Source organism: Ambystoma mexicanum, chromosome 4q, assembly GCF_040938575.1.
Source record: "Ambystoma mexicanum isolate Mex_15411 chromosome 4q, UKY_AmexF1_1, whole genome shotgun sequence".
NCBI classification, from domain to species: domain Eukaryota; kingdom Metazoa; phylum Chordata; class Amphibia; order Caudata; family Ambystomatidae; genus Ambystoma; species Ambystoma mexicanum.
Genome location: NC_090928.1, coordinates 1,121,034,955 through 1,121,049,833, shown reverse-complemented (window position 1 = coordinate 1,121,049,833; position 14,879 = coordinate 1,121,034,955). Strand labels below are relative to the sequence as shown.

General features: G+C 45.5%; 1 protein-coding gene across 3 annotated transcripts in view; it reads right to left on the bottom strand.

Annotated features, from left to right (window-relative positions):
• The window catches only part of TMEM63A (transmembrane protein 63A), a 778,572-nt gene that overhangs the window by 431,407 nt on the left and 332,286 nt on the right, over positions 1–14,879 (bottom strand). For all 3 annotated transcript variants that reach the window (XM_069608694.1, XM_069608696.1, XM_069608695.1), the window contains exon 7: positions 5,306–5,357. In XM_069608694.1, coding sequence (XP_069464795.1) covers positions 5,306–5,357 — 52 coding nt within the window. The remainder of the gene's footprint in view (positions 1–5,305; positions 5,358–14,879) is intronic.

Sequence of the window (14,879 nt, the reverse complement as noted above, 5' to 3'; positions counted from 1 at the left end):
TCCTCTTCAAAAGCCCTCATGGGGCCAGTGCTGGCGGATATGCGCCAGGCTCATACACCATGAAAAACAATGTGCTTAGGAACTACTTTATTGTGTTGTCAGCCAACATGGAGGCATCCACATAGCTTGGTTCCAAAGAACCAAGCTATGCGGTCTAGTGTTTTGGGTGCGGTAGCCTAGGGACTACTTTACCTGGACTATTTTGTTGGAACTATGTAAACTACACCCGAGCAAGACAACACGCTTCGCGTTACTTTGCAGCTTGCAACGTGACGCTCACTGTGTCCAGCTATTCCCTCGAACCTCGGAGAAGCAGAACCTGCAAGGAGACAAAAGGAACATCATTAGCAGCAGCATCTTACCTGCAGTCTTCATCTTTAAACACTTGCAGATACTGAGAACAGCTTCCTCGAATCTGCACGCCTCCCGGACAGAACGACCTGAAAGAGGAAGATAGAGGCAACATTAAAGAAAGCAGTAGAGAAATTTACAAATTACGAACTGCTCAAAAGGCTTACCTGGCTGGTTGCCTCTCGGTTGGCACCACTCCAGACATTCCACTCGCGCTGAAGAACACTGCGACTTACAAGGAAGGAAAACACAGGTTAGCAAAGGCAAGACTTCGCAGCGCTGCGCATAGCGCTTTCTTACCGCATCATAGCGCTCTTAATGCGCCATCATTTACCAGCAGGGCTCAACCAAGCCAGTTCGCCGCGCTGAGGCTCTGCATACCTAAGGGAGAAATAAGAGACATTTTAAACAAAGAAAGGCATGCAGTATAGCAACAAAACTAATGAACAGCAATAAGACCTACCTGAACAATATCAAACGGGCGTCAGTGAAGTAACTGGATCTCTTCATAATAATATGCCTTGCTTCACATTCTTTAAATCCCCACAGATAGCCATCATTGAGGCCACTGACAAGGCTGTTCCACTCTTACCACCTACAACTTATTCTAAACTCCAAAGGCTCTTCTGGTTTGATCCTTGGCCTGAAACGCAATAGCAGAAAAACTGCCAAATGCTTGCGAAACAGACCTTTATCGATCTATATTTATAAAAGTGAAGATGTGTGGGTTTGTGGCTAGATTTGTGGCTTGGCGAAGCATTGTTCCTTATACAATTCCACACTGTTTCACCAATCTGCACCAAATTCTGCATAGTTACGCATCAGGACCCTGCGGACATTAATGGCTACATGACATGTGGACACCACACCCCTTACCCTGGATTTCAGCACAAGTCAAACATGTTGTGTGGCTTTGTGGCTTGGCAAAGCTTTGTTCCTTATACAATTCCACACCGTTTCACCAATCTTCACAAAATGTTGCATAGTTATCTGTTACGACCCTCTGGACATTACTGGCTACATAACATTTGGACACCCCATCCCTCTCCCCAGATTTCAGCACCTTCACACATCAGATGGTTGCCTGAAATCGGCAAAACATCAATGTGGTCGTAGAAGGACCGGTTCTCAACCCTTGAATGCATGGTTTCTGGGACATTTGCACCGCAATGCACAGCAATGAACTGCACCACACCAGGGTGAGGCAACAGGTGGGAAAGAGAGAACAGTAAGTCCCAATATGCAGCAGCACACCAACTCTCACCTTCCTGTCCCCCACCCCAATGTCTGGCCCGGGGGTATATCAGCCAGTCACAGACGCCCATTCTCAGTGCAGTTTACTTCAGAGTGCAAAGCACATCACATGATAAGCAAATCAGAACAGTGGCCTACAGGATCAATGATTTTCAACAATTAATGAGTGCTGTCATGTCTGTGCACAGAACCCGTTTGGAGATTGCTAGTTGCCTATAAAAAGGCCATACTTGTGTCAAATGCTTCTTTCGCACTAAAACCAAGAATGCAATGAACAGAGCCTCACAGCTTTTTTGAAGTTATTCAGGACTTCTTGGCACCAGTCTGTGTCAAAAGCAACCGTCACTCGAGCTGTGTGATACCCTAAATATCTTTTTCATTAATAAAATGAAAACCATTCAGGAAGAAATTGCTAGCAAAAATCCCTGGATTTCTTTGATGGTTCCTTTTCATCCTTGATCTTTGGCTCCTCCTTACACATTTTCCTTTTTAGACAGTACCCAATCTTGTGCTGCCCTTGTGGACTGCTCACTCGACATCAGACTTCTATCCAGATTAATGCACACTCATCAAGCTGAAGCCCACCTTTTCTTTTTCCCAGCAGAGTTAAAAGGTTCTACTTTTACTTTGGTCCTTATGAAGCCTGGTTTGGACCCTACAGTTTTCAACATCTACAGACCTATTGCCAGACACCCGGGTAACCTTATAATTATGGAGAAAGTTACAGTTTCATGAACACCAGGAGCATGCAACTATTGCCAATCCCTTTGAATCAGGGCTTTGGCCAAAACCCCTCTTCTCACTGTATGGGACAATATCTCTATTCAAGCAGGATAAGGTAGCCTTTCCTTTCATATACTGCAAGATTTTCCTGGGGCCTTTGATACCATGAAACACAACTTGTTACTTGATATAATTTACCTGTGTACAAGAGATCTATTTGGATTGGTTCCGTTCCCTATTGGAGGGATGTCAGAGGGTTCAATTAAGTCAATATTAATTGTCTTAATTGATGGTGGACTTTGGTGTTCCCCAGGGTTACTCAATGTTGCCACTTTTATTTAATATCCTTTTGTTCACACCTTTGAAGATTCCTTGGGGGTTCCAATAAGACTGAAATTGTCAATGACCCCGAAAACTTCTCAGAAATGTCTTCTTGGATTTGGTGGGTAGTTGGATGAGGGAGAGAAGACTCAAGCTTGGTTCCTCTAAAACAGAGACGCTACTGCTGGGATCCTCTTGCATCACCAGGTCAAGTACTCTGAAAAGGTAAACAACCTTGGGGTGCTTTGGGAACTTAACCTTCGCCTAAATACACAAATTAGGTACGTTTTTAAATCCCCTTTTTTTCTACTATCCACCTGAAGTGGACCCTTCCTTTTATCCCTAGGGAACTTCCCTGCATAGGGAACAAGAGTGTGGGAGCCCCTCCACTGAGAATGAACATGGGTCAAATACCCTTTTCTATGAACTTGATTCCACTCGAGAGGGTCTACAAGCATGTTCCAGCTCACTGCACCCTTCACAGAGAAGAACTATCCATTTGTATATCAGTCTGGCCCCACCCACAAGGGCAGTCCAGCTCCGAAAGGCTAGGCAATTCTCTTCTGAACAAGAGAACCATCAGCAACCTCAGACACGTGTTTCAGCCTTGTTGGGCCTCCTCAGTGAGGTAAAGCGGAGTCTCTCTAGAGCACAATGAGCAAGAGGTCCACGTCTGGATTACCCTGGGTTACTAGGGTGAAACCTCAGATTGTACAAATTAATCAAGAGTTTGGGAGTCCGTCTACTGAGAACGAACATGGGCCAAATACCCTGATCTATGAAATTTCTTCCATTTAGAGGGTCTACAACCACGTTATTGTATAATTGCACTGCATAATGGTCAGTGCCATTATAAATTGGAGGCTAATATATGCCAATCCAATTTATGCTGCCCTTTCCTCCACCTAAATTCCATGACTCCAGATTTTCCAGAATGTTGCCTTGCTTTAGTTTGTCTTCATGGGCTTGGCCCAGCCTATCTGAATAATAAAATGCAAATAGGGAAGAGCTCTTTGTTCTACGGGCCTGTCCGTTCTGGTGTTGCCTTCCTATACATATAAGAGCAGAAGACACAATCTTTTCAGTAGAGCCTGCCCAATTTTCCGAATTCTCTTCTCTCGTATATGGATCGTCTTTCCCATTTGACACCTTTCAGAAAGGCACTTAAAGACACAAACCTTTAACTGAGCCATATGATGTGGACCCTGTACCCCTTTGTCAACAGCCACCTCTTTTGAGTCTGGAGGCGGTATCATTGCTATGTTCCCCGTGAACGTGCACAATATTCATGTTAAATACAAATGCAAAATAAAAACATCAAAACATGAACATTGAGCAAACATGTCAGAGTGTGCACCAACCCACTCACACTCAACCAAAAGTATTAGAAGAACAAGCAACGGGAAAGAAGAGTAAATTGTACATCTGATGCCTTATCCAGTGAAGGACAAAGGAAGCTGTCAAATTGCTGTGGTTTGTTCAGGGCACTGGCTACAAGGACTCCTTTCCTACATCATCCACCAAAACAGAGATAGAAGCATCTCAGCTCAGTATTTAGTGAATAGATGAAACATAGTTGAATGCTCCATTTATTTGAATGGAGTCGCTAGTCAAAATTATGTTCTACCGTGCTGGGCCAGGCCAATTTTGTATCGCAGCTACACTTTGCAGCAGTTTGCAGAGCAACATGCAAGGGTATCCACTCAGGAGAGAACATAGTAAATATCCTCAATTTGGAAGTGTGCTATGGTAAGCCACTTTCGCATTGCTGCTGCGTTGGTCCAGAGGAGGGGAGAGGAGGAGCAGCATTCCTGGGACCCCTAACCACTCTCTTTCCCACTTCCACAACAGGGACAGAAGCTGAGAAAGGTTGGTGTTCCCAGGGCAGAGAGAATTGATTTCTACTGTCATAGCTAGGCCGTCATCTTGTCATTACTGGCCCCAGGTTAGTATTATCCTAAAGCTCAGCTTGGTGTGTGCAGCCCGTGCACCAGTGCAGAGCAAGTGGGAAGCCTGCGTGAAGCAGAAGGCTGATCTGTGCCGGTGTTGTACTGGAAGCAAGCTCAGGGGTAGTTTGGGCCAGAGATCCTCACCCTAGAATTAGACAAATGCATCCTATTTGCTATGAGATCTAGGATATCGTAGAATAAGAAGGTCTTGATAGTTTCCCATTAAAATAAGCACATAAGATATACATATTTAATGTGAAGTATAGCGCAGTCAAAACAATATACAGAGAAAGGTGGGTGGCTTTGAAACATGCTAAAGACAGACTAGTCAGTGATTAGTGCCACACGGAAAGAGGCTGGCCAGGGTCTCTACTCCCCTCTACGAGAGGCAAGATTACCCAGATAGTTACAAAGGCCGAAGATAAAAGGCAAAGATTAAAAGTAAAGAGGTTGTGCCAGTGGTTACACTTAAGAGGAAAGCCAAAGAGAACAGGGCAGGACCAATGTTAATACTTTACAGCCAATGCCAAAGAGATGGTTTAGAGCCCATGGACAGAGGCAAGCTGCAGCGGTAGGCCCAGAAGCAAGACGAAAATTCTAGGGCAACACCAAAGGAGCGTGAGAGCAGCAGAAACACGCATAGAATCAAATACCATCAATAAGACCTGTTAGTAGTCATCCAGATAAGTTTGCCAAGGTACACTTACTCTTTACTTAAATTTGCAATAGTAGTTCTTCCAAAACTGAGGGGGTCATTATCTAAAAAGAATAGTCAGAACACAATATTAAAGTATGCTTTCTCAGTGGAACACTTGTTAGTGCTCAGCCGCTGCAATGTATGTAGTTGAAGAAACTTACTTACCGGAAATGACAGATTTCCAAGCCTTGCTCTGCATGCAGTTCACTACCCACTGCACCTGCCCAGGTGGTGCTTCCAGATAAAATGTGCTGAAACCCCTGCAGGGATCCAATGACTACTTTGCAAGTAGCTTTGGGAGTTAAATTCCTCCTCTGCTCCTAAATCTATTTTGCTCATCTTGCAGATAGATTTTATTACACTTACCTTTCGGCTATCTGAAAATAAATGAATTCTCTTAAGTGTTATATACATTTTGTATTCAAATCTCCACCCAACCCCCCATTTTTTCTGCACTACAGGTTAAAGCCACGCCATGTCACTGCAGCACACAGATCATAAATCTGTGCCAGATTAAAATAACGATCCTATATATCAAGTCATAGGGCCTCATTACGGCCCTGCCGGTCCGGAAACAATGGTGTCGCTAAAAAACGCTGCCACCATTATTTCCAGACTGGCTGATTCAGAGTCCTGCAGGCGGGGGGTGTCACTCCCACCAGGTCTGACCTGGCGGGATTAACACCACCCGCCTGCAGGCGGACATGGAAACACCGGCTCTGTCATAGACGGAACCAGTGTTTCCATGGTCCCCATTCCCATGGAGTCCTATGGGACTCCATGGGAATGGGGATTTACAGAATTACGCCTCCGGAATTACTGGGTCACCAGGGTTGTAATGCCCCGGTGATTCCGGCAATCACGGAGGCGGAATGGTATTACGGGTCCAGCTGCAACCTGCTGGTTTTTCTGGCACGGCTACCGCCGGAGTCGTAACGAGGCCCTTAGAATAGTACCAAACAATGCTCAAGCCATAGCTACCTGCCAAAGGAGCCTGCTTGTTAGGGATGAATAATGTTTCCCCATATGTCACTAGGTCTAAGAGAGTGAGAGGGCTCCGGCCTCATGAGCCAGAGAGCCAGGCATCTGATGGTATGGTGCAGTGGAGCAGGAGTAATAGGTGAGGGGCTTTGGTTCAGTGAGATAGGACAAGCCATAGAGGCCGGCATTGATCTGATGTGGTAGGGGAAGAGGCAACAATGAATGGAATAGCTGAGAGGGAAATAGAAAAGAAAGACTTCCGTGTAGCCAGGTACCTTTGCGAAGCTCGTAGGTCTTGGGCAGAGGCAGTCACATAGCATGCTGAGGCTGAACAAAAAGAGATTGGCACAGCTCCGACTCTACTACCCTCTTAAAGGAACCTTTTTATTGAAATATTTCTTTGTCACTATAGCCCAGTGTGTCTCACAGGACATGTACTAAAGATTGAGAGGGTTGTCACTGTGCGAGACAGTGAGCCCAACATTTACAACCCGATGTAAGTACTGACCAGATAACAGCACTGCAATTAGGACAGCCCTGTATCCTGCACAGAATGCACACATCCTGTGCAGGGTAAGGGGGGCTGGGTGCTATGAAGGGTGCCTCGTGAATATTCATAGGCAAGCTTTTGCATGGGCCTTATTGCCTACAGCGGCAAATGTCATCAGAGGCCTGCAAGGGGCAGCATGCTTCCTCTCCAGCATTTGCATTCCAAATCTGGAATGCCATACAACTCCCTGTCCTTTCAAAGAACAAGGGTCACAATGCATTCAAAATTGTGGCATACGAGTGTTCGGTGATGAATATAGCGATATCACCACTATGTTATGTTTCATCGCCCACTCCTCATCTCACCTGGAAACCATTTAAAGGGGGCAACCAGCTACACTTAGCTACCCCTCAACTCTCACTCTGCTGTCAAAAATTCCTCTGACATCTGTTTCCTCCTTGGACCGTCACTGCTTTTGACACCCTTCTCCTGGATGGCTACAAGATCCTATCAATATAAGACACTGGGAGAGTCTCTCCACTTATAGCCTGGGGTGGGCAGCCACTACACCTGATCGCGACCCTGGGAGTGACTGCTCGAGGGAGGAGCATGTGGAGGGAGACAATCCTAATGAGCTAATGAGAGTAAAGAGGACTCGCTAGATAGAATGGGTTATTCTCACCAGTCAAAGGACCCTAACCCACCGTCCTATAACCCCGAAAGCAAACCCTCCCCCTTATAGACTCATACATTTGATCCCTCTTACCATTCCCCTAAAAAGTACTGGGACGAGGAAGAATAGTTGCTTTCTCAGTCACGTCACTTTTTCAGTACTTTGACGAAGGAGAGGAATGGAGGAATGATGATCACTTCTAATGGGAACCACTGTCAGCAGTCTAGTCTCTTTCCAACAACAGAGGCGATAAAGAGGCGAGAACCACTTTCAGTGGTCTAGTCTTTCCCCAAATCATATTGGCCAGAGGCAATATAAAAGCAAGGAAAGACTCAGAAGTGTGAGAGAAGCCCTCCCTGGGCAAACCATGTGGAAGGAGTGAAACCAGTCCAGAGAAGCCAGAAGAGGGAAGACCAGGATGCTTACTTGGAGGCAGTGGAATCCCTGACAGAGGCAAGGAGGAGGTACTGGCCCAGCAGAAGGAAGAGTTGCCCAGCTGACCAGGAGAGCTGGGGGCTCATAGTCTGCTGAACCTGCACAGACCCCAGGGGAGACTGGTCCAGCAGAGGGAGAGATAGTCAGGCAGTTGAGGAGGAAAGATGGCGCTCCCAGTCTACGGAGTTCACCAGTAGAGTTTGTTTCCTTGCCCTGCAGGGGCGAGGTCCATTAGAGTCTACAGAGAGAAGGAGAGTGAGAAGCAGCAGGAACAGAGAGAGCTGCAGACGCGGCGTTGCCTTCCAGTCGGTAATGCAGCTGAACGGCACGCTGGGGGAAGACATTCTGCGGCAGTCAGCAGAGAGGCTGACCGGGCCGCACCAAGGCAAGGAGGAGGAGGTGCCAGCGGTTTTCCATAAGAAAGGGAAATGCTGCGAGAATCTCACATTGAGGAGAGAGGCACGACTGTGCCTAGCCGGGCGGCCAGGAGACAATTCTACAAAGCAAACGGAGTAGAGGCAACTGGTAATCCATGGGGAAGTAAACAGGGAAAGTCGTAGCTGGTGAGAAACACAAAACACAAAGGGGAAGACCGAGCCCGTGAGAGGCCAAGGGTAGAAAATATCCTGTTTGGTCTTGTGACATTTTTTCAAGACAAGTGTCGGTTTTGGGCAGGTTAGTGAACCCAGCCTGTCAAACATGAGGGCAAGGAAGTAATTTCCCCATAATACTACAAAGCGTTGACTGTTTTAGATATACAAGTCCTGGCAGGATACCAGGTGAAGACAAATGTGTCTATTGCATAAACTGTGAAAATGAAAAGCCATTTATGAACTATGATGATGTTGCTCAAGTGAAAATCATGTCTTGGAAACCTTGAACTATGTGTGTGAGGTATTCACAGAAGAAATTAAAGGAAACATTAGCATTGTTAACTGTGAAGAATAGTGTATAAAGAGAAGGAAGGGTTCCTGGGGAGAAAGGTGGCTTTGAAACTAGAAGTAAACAGAAATCTTGAGCCAGGGAGCAAGATCCTCAGGCTACGTGAACACTCTAAGGGGACAAAGAAAGTCCTCTTGGAAAGTTGGTGATTCTTTTAAAACTGGAGGTTAAATGCAAAGACCCTAGAGAAGGAGGTTCTCCCTAGAACTGTGAACTTTTATCCATGAGAAAAAAAACTTTTTGTTGGATTGTGAACTCTTATGTTGAACTTTGACCATTCTTGAACACTTGACAAAGACAAGGAGCATTACCCTATGCACCTTAGAGTTTATTTTGTTAAAGTTCAAGTGCCAGAAAAGAACTCTGGACAGGGGACAGTTTTGTTTTGGGCATCCTGAAAGGTTTCTCTTTTTGATAGGGAAACGCCTCTAGGAGGCGGCACAGAGAGACATTTCCCCAACCCTCCACCCCCTTTTCTTTAATAAAAATATTTAGCCAAAACATGTACCCCTTGTGTCCGAGTCTCATTCCTGGCTCCTCACGGTTCCCATGTATGGGCTCTCTGGATGTTAAGAGTAGAGCCACAGCGGCGAGAGACCAGAGGGCGAGTGACCCAAGCAAGGGGAGAACAAGGAGGCCCGATAGAGTAAGCGGAGTAGGCTACAGAAGGAGTTGCTGGCTGCACCGGGTGCTGGCGATCCACCTGGGGCCTGGGGTTTGCTCCGCAGCCTGTTGCTGCAATAACTCAATCAGCTTGTCCCTTGGGTGCAACGTCAGAGGGAAGGGGCTGCATGTGGAACCTCGTGTTATCTGGGCATCTCGACCTAAATTATGAGGGGAACTAGGACCCATGTTGGTTTTGTTTGTTAGGGTTAGCACTAGGTGGGGCTAGTTAACACAGGGCGGCAGGAGGGGGGGCTCTCTGGACCAACGTGCTGCAGGGCAGTATGTCGGGTGAAAAGAAGACGTGATTTAATTGATAGGGGAGACCGAAAGGGGCTAAAAACTCTCTCTGGAAAGTATCCTGGATATGGTTAAATGCAAAATGAGGGTGGCTACCCTTAATGTGAAGGGATTAAACTCCCCCATGAAGAGATCATTATTCGGGAGAGTGATGAAGAGAAATAAGCTTTCAATCTTTTTTGTGCAGGAATCACATCATAGGAGAGGGGAGAAATATAAAATATGGTAGCGGTATAGGTCAAATTTTCTTTTCTTCCACAAAACGTAAAAAGAGAAGTGCTGGGATTCTTTTGGGGAATGATATTGTCTTGTATCTGCCCGGTCAGTGTTGGTGTGAGGTCAACAGTGGAAGGGGAGAGAATGTGGAACGGATGTATGGAGTGTTATGACCATGGTGTTTTCCCAAAGCAGTTGAAAGATTTAGCCTGTCTGGTGGTTACCAGTGAGTCCTTGTTCTTTTACACAGACTTTACTTGTAACTTGAGAAGCCATACAATAAAGCAATTTACCTAGAAGGCGCATTGGAGTGGTAGTCATCTTGCCATATGACACATTTCTCTAGACCAGGCTTGTCTAACTCCAGGCCTTAAGGTCCAGAAACATGTCGGATTTTCAGGACAACCCTCATATTTATTCATGATTTGCACAGACTGATGTATGCACATTTTTTCTCATGATTATTAATCAGGGATTTCCTGAAAACCCATCAGGATTCCGGGCCACAAGGGCTGTAGTTGGACAACCGTGATCTAGACAATGTGCAGATTAATAGAGACAACAAAGAAAGGTAATACTAGGTTAAAGGTACATTGAAAGGAAAAGGGCTGACATTAATTTCATTTTTACAAAACGTCTTAAACAAATACATACGTGCAACGTGAAAATCCACAAATCAAAATCACAAACATCTAACGCATCGTGCCTGAATCACATAACACAAAAAATAATAAAAGTTACAAGTGTCATCTAATTTCCAATAAGTGAACATAACAAACTGAGATAAAAGGAGTAGGCAAGAAGGAAAGGATAAGGGAGCGAGTCAATTCAAGTAGGATTACAACAGACAGAGCTTTACATCGATAGTATTGACATCACACATACAGTTCATTAAAAGGGGCCCCATATGGAAACATACTCTTCCGGAGATTGCTTCTTTATAAAGGATGCTTTTTCTTTCCCTGATAAGACCATCATTCCCTGTGCCTATTCCTCATTTCTAGGTTTGTCAGCATTTTCCATTTCTTTAAAATGTGTTTCTTAGCCACATGTAATGCCCTGTGTATGTAACAGAGAACATTGTTGTCCATGAAACCACATAACTTTAATAAAATCTATGCACTGCAGAACATCATATGTTGCAAGTTTTTACATTCCCAAAACATAGATAGTGTGATTAATTAAGGATGTCCTCCCTTCTTCCCTAGCGGAAAACCTTTCTCATGGGGCCAGGGCGGTGCGTCCACAGTACAACAGTCCACCTGGGTGGGGTGTACCTAGGGAGAATCACATGGAAGAAGCGGTAAGCCGCACTGGGAGGAAAGGGAGAACCCAAATGTGGTGCACAAGCAAAGGACTACTTGAGTTGCTGCCGAACAAGTCCTCCAGGTGTCCCAGGCCCCCAGTGAAGGGCGTGAAAGAAGGAACGTGCAGCCGAGAAGCGTCGCAACGCTACCAGAGCCTCGCTGAGGGACACAGCTGCCCGGGAACCATTGTAACCTGTAAGTGTCAGGGAGGTGCAGGGGGTCCGAGGAGGCAACGGGAGGAAAACAAAGTTGGAAGTAAATGGTTTGGGACCCAGAGTGAGTTGTATACTTGGAAGGAGAGTGAAGCGAGTGGATACAACACACCAGTGCAAGTCTGGGACCCGCACCCAAATGAGGAAAATAGAGTCTGGGACCTGGTGAGAGAAAGAGACATTCAACCAGAATGCACTGGTTTGGCAGGAGAGTGAACCAAGGTGTGTAAAGTATTGCAAGTCTGGGACTCAGACCCATATTTGAAGTTGAAAGCAAGATGGTAAAAGAACCCTGGAACTGACAAAAAAGAATCCTACACTTGATAGCCAACTGTGCAAAGATGCTAGGATGAAGAAACACTAACACAGGACGCATTGCCGTGTGAACTGCCCAGTGATATTTTATATAAAAGAAAAGGGGTCTCAGGATCCCCAAAGGAATTAGCACAATATATGAAGCCTAGGGAAAAGGAGCCCAACCCTGGCATTGGAATGTTGTTTTTTCGGAACATTATTTTGCATCATTTTTTAGTGGCAGAGAGACTGGGAACGTTTCTGTTGGTTGAGAACACAAAAAACCCTTTTTCCTTTGTGAAGAGATCATCTTTGCACAGCTGCTTTAGATAATTAGTGTTGGGGACAGAGGTAGGTTTGAGACACGACAGTGACAGACCTTTTAGTTTTGGACTTCCTGACCATTTCACTTGGTTTCTTTGAGGCACGGAAACCCCTCTTAGCTTTAGGGATAGATAGGCATTTTTCCACCCCTTTTCTTAAATAAACGTGTACACCCAAATACATGCCACCATTGTGTCTCAGCCTTATTTCTGCACCCTTACAGTAGATGGATGCTGTTTCCTTCTTGCACATTCAACACAGGTCAGATGATAAGAGCTGAAATCCTTTATTTTGGACGGTGTTCAATATAACCAGCAAATTATTCTCTGTTGAGTATTAAGTAGATCGAAATTTACATCAACATGAAGTGTACTCCTACGAATTTTCAGCCAATTCCAGTCTGAAATTGTCGAACCCATCTCCTTTCCCCATTCTGCCCATTTAGGCCCGGCTGCCTGAGAACTGGACAACATCCAGAGGTAAATGGTTGAATCAGAGAGTATGTGTCCACGAAAGGTGATCCAGGTCTGCCTTATTATGTAGTTGTGCATTCAATGGTGAGAAGAAAGATGTGAAGGTACTAACCAATATAACCAATATACCTAATATATAGATCTGAGCGATTCAGATGCACATAGCTTAAACTTAAAATGCAGAAAGCCAAAGTCTGCAAGTACATCCCTGTCCAAAACATCTTTGAGCTTCAAAATCCCTGCACTCTGCCATGAATGCCAGCGTGGGTGCTTGCTCTCCCATATCACCAGGTTATACCAAGGCAAAATTCTCCAGATAGCAGGAATTTCTGGCCCATCATATTATTTGTATCCTTTCACCCCGACACAGGGAAATGTTCTTTTCTGATCCCACAAATCTTATATCAGAATAGACTAAATGTGTTTTGTGGAGTGAGAGAGAGAGCGGGAATACCTGCTGAAAGCAGCTTGAACAATTGTAGTGAAATGGTCGGACCATGATATGGTGCTAATGGAGATGAAATGGGGAATTAAGAGTTGGGAATAGATGGCAATGTAATGACACTCTTTCAAAAGATATAGTTTTGCAGGACTTTTTATCTAGGGAGATAAGGCAATTCTTTGACAAACGATAATGGGACCATTTCTCGAATTGTGACTTGGGAGGCAGCAAAAGCTACACATAAGGGACGTTGATAGCAGAAAGGCGTTGGAAAAATGGCAATGCACTGTGAGGAACCAGAATGAGGCAAGGACACAGAGGACTAATGGTAATGGTTAAAGACTTATTAAACAATGAAGGGGTTGGAAAATGCTTCACTGTCCCTTATCCAGGAGGAATTTACCCTACCTCAACCAAAACCAAGGGTCTGTCCTGTTGATAGAAGTACTGGGACAAGGAGGAGGCGCAGAGGAATAAAGATCAAAGGACCAAAGACATTGAAGAAAGACTTCAATCTTAATGCTAACCACTGCCAACCAAACGCTATACAAATAGGCAAAGGACTTCAAGAATTGAGACAGCCACCCGGCACAAGACGCAATCCAGACCAGGAAGTTTGTGGAGAGGACGATAAAGATTCTACGAGCAGCCTGCTCCCCAGGTCCAGAGGTTGGAGAGGGGAATTCTTGCCTTGGTGGCATGGGACAAGTCTGAGGCAGAGCTGGAAGTTGAAGGGTGGTGGCGTGAGCCGAAGCAGGTGGACAGATTGTTCCCAGAACAATGCCGTGACCGCCAGCAACAACCTGCAGCAGAGTCGTGCAGGAGCGCACAGAGCAGAAGGAACTGGCGTAAGCCAAGACCTGCAGCCCCTGGGAGGCAGGTAATGGGAGAGGGAGAGAGGGACAGAGACATAGAGAAAGAGAGAGAGAAAGAAAGAGAGACAGAGAGCCGAGAGAAAAAAAGAGAGACAGAGAGCAGAGAGAAAGAAAGAGAAGGTCCATGGCGGGAACCGAGTGTAACAGAAGTACTAACAATAAGAGGAAGTACCTCATGAGTCATCTTCTGCTGTACAGTGGTTGGATGCAGACCATGACGTTAACAGTAAGAGAGACTACATTGAAAGTCAGTTTTCTCAAGGCAGTACCTGGCAGGAGAGTGAACCAGGTCTGGCACCCATACCCACAAGAAAAGAAGATTACAAACCATTTTCTGTGTCGTACTTGGCAGGAGAGTGCACCAAGTACTCCTGTGGGAGGAAGGGAAACCAGGATCTGGGGCCCTCATCACAACTAGATCTTTGCTTTGTGTCAAAGGCCAGGGGAAGGGAGTCATTTCCCCTGGTGTTGTGAACTGTGACATAAAGCCTAAGAAAGGTCAGGCCCCATGGTGTTGTGAACTGTGAAAAAAAGCCTGAGAAAAGCCAGGGGAACAGAGAAATTCCCCCTGTTGTTGTGAACCGTGAGATAAAGCCTGAGAAAAGCCAGGAGAAGGGAGACATTCCCCCTGGTGGAGAATTTACAACCAGAACTGTGCCACCCAGTCCAGGAGGAGGGAGTCCTTCTCCTGGCCCAAGAACTTTGGTACAACTGTTTAGTTTATTCATAAGTGTAAGGGGCAGAGATGGGGACCTTTTGACAAAGGGCGGTGGACTTTTTAAGTTGCTCAAACATCTTGACAGACCCATTACGACTTTAGTTGTGGCAGGGAAACCCCTTAGATATTGGGATAAATAGGTTTACTTTTATTTTCATCTCAAATAAAACTCTATAGGAATCACTATGCCACCTGTGTGTCAGTCACCTCCTTCTGCACTCTTACACTGGATGAAACAA